Raw genomic sequence first — 7,273 nt, forward strand, 5'->3', positions numbered from 1 at the left:
GTACAGTGGTTATGGCTTTATGCAATTGATAGATCCTTGAAGCATTTACTTTGTCAAAACGCTCTCGAAGATCCTCCCAAACAGCTTGTGCACTCGTTGCATAAACAATTCCTGTATGCAAATCCTGAGTTACAGAGCTCATAATCCAACCTTGAACAATCGCATTACATCGATCCCATTGATGCCCTAATTCAGTTCCGAAATCCTCCTTTTTCCAGCTGCCATCAACAATACCCAGCTTGTTCTTCCCAAGCAATTGGATTCGCATGGCTCTACTCCAAATGGAGTAATTATCTGATCCTGTTAGCTGCATCGGAATAATGGATGTACCTGTAGTATCGGATGGATGTAGAAAGAGTGGATGACTGTGATCAAACTTGAGATTCGCCATTGATGCCATCAGCGAAGCAGTAATTGCAGAAAACAAGTTTAGCAGTGGTTGTCTGGCTCTGATACCATGTTAAATGTAACTAATCTTCACTATATGAGCTCATCATCCATGGTAGATCACATATGTGTTTAGAGAGAAAAGAAAGAAGGAGCGTTCTTCATTGATTCAAAACTCAAAAAAGAAGAATACAAAACTGACTGATATTTCCTTTTTTCTGTTTTCTTATACTAACTCACTAACAACCCTCTAACAACTTTCTAACTAACTCTAACTAACTTTATACACACCATTAAGTAATTCCTATCTCATTATCATAATCACAATTGTTACTTCTATCATATGTAAGCACAATGTATATGAAGATCCAAAAGTTGATAGTGCTTCGCTGATCAAGATCCTAGAGTTCTTATTCATTTAAAACAAGTTAACAGGAGAAATTCTAAAATTGAATTTTAATTATGTTTTTAGCTCTTGCATTTATCTTTTTAATCTTATCGAAGCAAGCGAGATCATAACTATATGAGGAGCATTTTCCATGTCAAAATCTTGAGCTAAATCTGAACTTTCTTTTATGAACTTATTTTATTACCACTTCTAATCGACATAAAGAAATATTCAATCTTTACTGGTGCATTCTACAATTCTCAATGCTCCGTTTGACTCCAACAAGTATGATTGAGTTCTAATTCCGATTTAGCATGTTTTTCCTTGATTAATTTCTACTGTATTTTTAGGCTTTTACTTAATCTATCGTTTTCAAATTCTTAACTGTTTGTTTTATGATAAAAATAGGCTACTTTATCTCTTAAACTTTGAAAGACTGTCAGTTTTTACAAGCGTATAACTATCGTTTTACCTTCAATGCTAGGATAATGGTTGTTGCTGCATTATTACTTGTTTGTCTCTTGCAGGTTGAAGGCACTCATTGCTATTCTTAAGGTTCATCGTCGACTTTACATTGCCATATGGAAGAATAATCTTGTAAAGAAATCTCTTTTGCATTTTTACATGATTACAAGTAAATCTGTAGGTAATAAAAATTCCTTCAGATCCCTTTACAAATAAGTATCTTATTTACTTGTATCATAGTGTGATTTTTGGTTCACTATTTAACTTTCATGGCTTTGCATGTATGGAAATATAAAGAGAAGTTCTTCCTTTTACTGTGAAAGCAAAAACATGCTACAATATGTAAGTCTAAGTCATAGTCATTAGGATTGTAGCTATTAAAATTGTCAAAGGGAGAAAAAAGATAGTGTTGAAGTGTTGTTGTTACATTACCCCTAAAATACTTAATGCTTATATTATAGCTTGTGGAACTCGATGCACATTTTAATGTAGCTCTACCTTTAGTGAACTCGAACTGATGCGCACTTTGAATAATAAAAAGGTTTTCACTTGCAGTATGATGTGGTGGTGTTGATTTCTGAAGGATTTTCTTTCTTCTGAAACCTGCTAGGGCAATGATAGAGGTTCGACTGACGTGGTTTTGAAAAAGCTCGACAAAGCTATGATAAATGACAGTTGGCTCAGTCAGATGTCTCTCACTACAGTTACATACTTCCCGGGTATTCTAGATCTAACCTTGCTTTACATGTTGATGCAACTGGTTGACGAGCTGTAGAAGGTCGATATCTTACACACTATTTGTTATTTGTAGTTTTGATGATTTGACAAACTTAGGGACCTCATAAAGGTACCGGGTTTCTTACTTGAGTATTGCAGGTTCTTACTTGAATATTGCAGGTTTCTTGTTTGAGTATTGCAGATGAAACAAACCCAGGGACCTAGTAGAGGTACCAGGCTCTCATGATGACGAGCAAGTTGACTGCCAGCTGGAGACGGTACAGAAAGTAGGTGCACACTTCCCGATGGCGTCAGAAAGTGTGACTCTTCCAGCCAATGGCAAAGAGGTTTAGGAAAGTGACCTGTCCATATAAAAGGCACTTTCCTAAACATTTTTTCAGCAGTTTTTGCAACTTGATAAAAACTTTTCAAGAACTCTTGCAAAGGCTACTACCAAGCAAAGGCAGAATCATTCCAAGAACAGCAGAAATCTCTGGAGCTTTTTAGTGCAGCTGTTTAGGAACATATTCTCTTGTTCTTATATTGTAAACTATTCCTGAAACTATAAAGGAATCAGTGGGTAGTGTTGAAAGTCTAAGTTGTCCAAGTGGGATAGCTTAGTGGGTAGATAGTTTTCTACTTAGGCTTGTTAAGCAATAGGGACTGTTGCTTAACTGTAAGATTGATAACTCTTTCTTACGTTTGTTGTAATCGTGTTTTACTTTTGCTTTTGAAGATTAGTGAAAACAATTGAAAATTCTGTGGAACAGGTCGTGGTTTTACTCCCTTAAGCAAGGAGGTTTCCACGTAAAATCATTGTGTTGATTTTACTGCATTTAACTTTCTGGTAATTTTCTGGAGTGTAGTAAGGGACCTGGTCCATTACTTGTTAAGTGAAGGCACATATTCTATCAAGTGGTATCAGAGCAGGCACTATCTATTTGGTTAACACCAAGGAAGTGATATTTGCTCTAGAATGGCTGCTCCACTTAACCTCGAAGAAGGTCAGTCTTCAATAAGACCTCCCCGTTTCAATGGACATTTCTACAGTTGGTGGAAAGTTAGAATANAAAGTAGGTGCACACTTCCCGATGGCGTCAGAAAGTGTGACTCTTCCAGCCAATGGCAAAGAGGTTTAGGAAAGTGACCTGTCCATATAAAAGGCACTTTCCTAAACATTTTTTCGCAGTTTTTGCAACTTGAGAGAAACCTCTTCAAGAACATTTGCAAAGGCTACTAGAAAACAAAGGCAGAATTATTCCAAGAACAACAACAATCTCTGGAGCTTTTCGTGTAGTTGTTTAGGAAGACATTCTCTTGTTCTTAAACTGTAAACTATTCCTGAATCTATAAAGGAATCAGTGTGTAGTGTTAAAAGTCTAGGTTGTCCAAGTGGGATAGCTTAGTGGGTAGATAGTTTTCTACTTAGGCTTGTTAAGCAATAGGGACTATTGCTTAACTGTGAGATTGATAACTCCTTCTCACGTTTGGTGTAATCGTGTTTTACTTTTGCTTTTGAAGATTAGTGAAAACGATTGAAAATCCTGTGAGACAGGTCGTGGTTTTACTCCCTTAAGCAAGGAGGTTTCCACGTAAAATCATCGTGTTGATTTTACTGCATTTAACTTTCTGGTTATATTCATTAGTGTAGTAAGGGACCTGGTCCATTACTTGTTAAGTGAAGGCATATATTCTATCAAGTGGTATCAGAGCAGGCACTCTCTATTTGGTTAACACCAAGGAAGTGATATTTGTTCTAGAATGGCTGCTCCACTTAATCTCGAAGAAGGTCAGTCGTCACACAGACCTCCTCGTTTCAATGGACATTTCTACAGTTGGTGGAAAGTTAGAATGCACGATTACCTCATGGCTGAAGACAGCGAGTTATGGGATATTGTACTGGATGGACCGTTTATTCCGATGATGGAAGAGAAGGATGGAGAGAAAACTAATCTTGTTCCAAAGCCTAGACAGAAATACGACGAAGCTGATAGGAAAAAGATTGAAAAGGGCTACAAAGCTAAAACTCTTCTTGTCTGTGGGATAGGACCTGATGAGTTCAACAGAGTGTCAGCTTGTGAGTCTGCTAAGGAGATTTGGGACTGTTTGAAGACTGCTCATGAAGGAACTGAACAAGTCAAGGAATCAAAGATTGACATGCTTACCTCAAGGTATGAGAACTTCAAAATGAAGGAAGGAGAAACAATCCATGACATGTTCACAAAGTTGTCTTCCATTACAAATGAGCTGCGAAGTCTTGGTGAACCTATAAGCATGACCAAACAAGTCAGAAAAGTGCTTCGAATTCTTCCAAAATCTTGGGAAAGCAAGGTTGATGCCATCACAGAAGCCAAAGATTTGAAGGTGCTGACTATGGATGCACTGATTGGAAATCTGAAGACACATGAGATGAATCGAAATCACGATTCATCAAAGAAGGAAGTCAAAAAGGATAAGTCATTGAAGCTGAAGTACAAATCAGATGAAGATTCCAGCGATGATGATATGGCTTATCTCATCAACAGGTTTCAAAAAATTGTTAAAAAGAACAAAGTTTTTAAAAGAGGAACAAATGATCCTCGAAATGCTACTCAAGGTGATACATGCTACAAGTGTGGAAATGCTGGGCACTTTATCAGAGAGTGTCCTCTGCTCAAGAATGAAAACAAGGAACATCAAAAGCCAAGAAGTGACAAAGAGAAGAGAAGGGACCTGGTACTCGGAAAGAGAGATCGAAAAGCTGCTGCAGACTTGGTGGTCAAAAAGGCTCTTGCTGCGTGGGGTGATTCTTCAAGTGAATCAGAAGACCCTGATGAATCAAATGATGTGTCCATGGTAGCTGTACATGAGGAGGAAACTGTTTTCAATGAAATGTTTGCTCTCATGGCTCACACAGAGAATGAAGAAGAGGATGACAAGGTAACTCTTCTTGACATGAAAAATGACGTGGATAATTATTCTCTTAAAAAATTGAGAACGTTGGCTAAAGTCATGATTGATTCTGTAATTGAGTTAACATCTGAAAGAGACACCATGAATGTTGAACTTGACAGTTTAACTGAAAACAAAGTTAAACTTGAAGAAAAAATGTCAAGAATGGCGTCTCTAGAGTCTGCTAATTCTGAACTTAAAAACCAGTTGAATCAGATAACTGAAGAAGCTGAAAAGCTAAATGGAATGTCAAATGGTTTACAAGTTGAAATTCAAGAAAAATTAAAAAATTCTGAGAAAAGGCTGGGATTGTCTCTGGAGAAGAGCAACAAATTGGAAAAGGATATTGTCAAACTTAAGGAAGATCTTGAAAAATCTCTTAAGTGGACAAAATCCTCAAAGTTATTGTCAAATGCAACAACTCAGAGCAATTTCAATAAGAAAGGGCTAGGAAGTTTGAACATCACTCCTCCTTATAATCCTCATAGTAAGTATGTGTTTGTGTCTGACAATCTGCTATGTCTTCATTGTGGTAAGAATGGACATTTAAAGGGAGAGTGTGCTGGCTGGAGAAATTCCTATGAAAGACTCTCCAATTATGCTGAAAGGCAAAATTTGCCAAAAGAGAGACCTGGTCCTTCAACGCAAGCTTCAACTCACAGATTTTCAAAGAAAAAATCTGTAAATGCTCCAATGTCTTGTGTTAAAAAGCTTCAAAATCTACCCTACTGGACTAAATACAATTTGATCACTCCTTTGTCTGCCTTTTGGGAACTCAAATTGAAATGGGTTCCCAAGCTAAACAAGTGATTCTTGGTGCAAGTGAGTGAGAGGAGCAGCAGTCAATGTTGGTATATGGACAGTGGATGCTCTAAACATATGACTGGTGATGTGAAAAATTTCCTCTCACTCAAGACACTTCAAGGAGGAGATGTCTCTTTTGGTGATGGAAAGAAGGGGTACATTTTGGGGGTTGGCAAAGTGGGAAGATCTCTTGAAGATTCAATTGACAATGTGTATCATGTGGATGGATTGAAGTACAGTTTGTTGAGCGTGTCTCAAATCTGTGACAAAGGAAATGAAGTCATATTTACTTCTGAGAAGTGCACTGTGGTGAGTCTTACTACAAAGAAGGTAATTCTCACTGCATACAGAATATTCAACAAACGAACTCAATGCATTGAAGAAAGCATTCATGTTGTATTTGATGAAGATGGAAGCTTGAAGAATAATGGATCAAATGATGAAGATGATGTGATGAAACTGTTCAATTCAAAAAAAAAATTGAAGGAAGTGAAGCTGATGCAGAACAACAACTGAAAAATGACTGTGATGATCAAAATCATAGTCTACCTGAAGATGCTGATGAGGTGGAAAAGTGTGATTAGGTACCGGGTACTACTCAGAACTCCAGCGAGAGTACATCAAACTCCCCAAAAAATGATGTCTCTCTTGATGAAGAAAAACATGCTGATCAGCTCAACCAGTCTGCTCCAAGATCAGGATGGAAGCATAGTTCATCACATCCTCTTGATAATCTTATCTCTCCTTTGAATTCTGGAATTCATACTAGATCAAAAACAAGAAATCTAGTTGCATTTTCAGCATTCATATCATCTTTTGAGCCCAGAATGTGAAAGAATCACTAAGTGATGCAGATTGTATCAACTCTATGCAAGAAGAACTTCATCAGTTTGAAAGAAGCAAGGTATGGTACCTGGTTCCTCGACCTGAAGGCAGAACAGTAATAGGAACCAGATGGGTTTTCAGAAACAAGCTTGATGAAAGTGGAGTGATTACCCTAAATAAATCCAGGTTGGTGGTGCAAGGACCAATTTGAGAGAAATCGGTTAAAGTTGGGCATGTTGATCTCCAAGTGATGTTCTTAGCCTTCAAAAGTTGAACTCCCTTGATGGCTAAAATTGCAGTGCAGGTACCTGATGTGTAAACATTTAAATATCTGAACAAGATCCTTTTTGTACCTTTTGTAGGTATACTCTCAGCAAGGACCTGCTTAGCAAGGGAAGAAACTAGAACAACTGAGGAATGAGGTTTAACTGTGCTATGGTACCTGGTGCCTGTTCAGGTTAGCATTTATACATTAAATTGAAACTGAAAAATATGACCGTTGATAATGCCACGTGTCAGTCATCGGTTACTCTGACCGTTTGTCCCATCGTTTCTTTTCCAAACGACACATCCAATCAAGGACCTGGCACCTTTTCACGCCTTTTTAAAAGGCCATTTACTCCTTTTTGAAACCCTCATCTGTCTATTAACTTCTTCCTGTTCACGAAGGGTTTTAGTAAAAGCTTAAAAGGCAAATTTTGTTTCCTTCTTCTTCACTTCACTGCTCATAGAAACCATCTCCTCTTGTGAAAAAAA

At 37.6% G+C, this 7,273-nt stretch overlaps 1 protein-coding gene across 1 annotated transcript; it reads left to right on the forward strand.

The window, feature by feature from the left end:
- Positions 1 to 3,718: 3,718 nt before the first annotated feature.
- Positions 3,719 to 6,906, forward strand: LOC107006411 (girdin-like). The gene is made up of 3 exons (XM_015204971.1): positions 3,719 to 5,677; positions 5,804 to 6,022; positions 6,880 to 6,906. The coding sequence occupies exons 1-3, from the start codon at positions 3,719 to 3,721 to the stop codon at positions 6,904 to 6,906; spliced, it is 2,205 nt and encodes a 734-aa protein (XP_015060457.1).
- The last annotated feature ends 367 nt before the right edge of the window (positions 6,907 to 7,273 follow it).

This window comes from Solanum pennellii, chromosome 12 (genome assembly GCF_001406875.1).
Source record: "Solanum pennellii chromosome 12, SPENNV200".
Lineage (NCBI taxonomy): Eukaryota > Viridiplantae > Streptophyta > Magnoliopsida > Solanales > Solanaceae > Solanum > Solanum pennellii.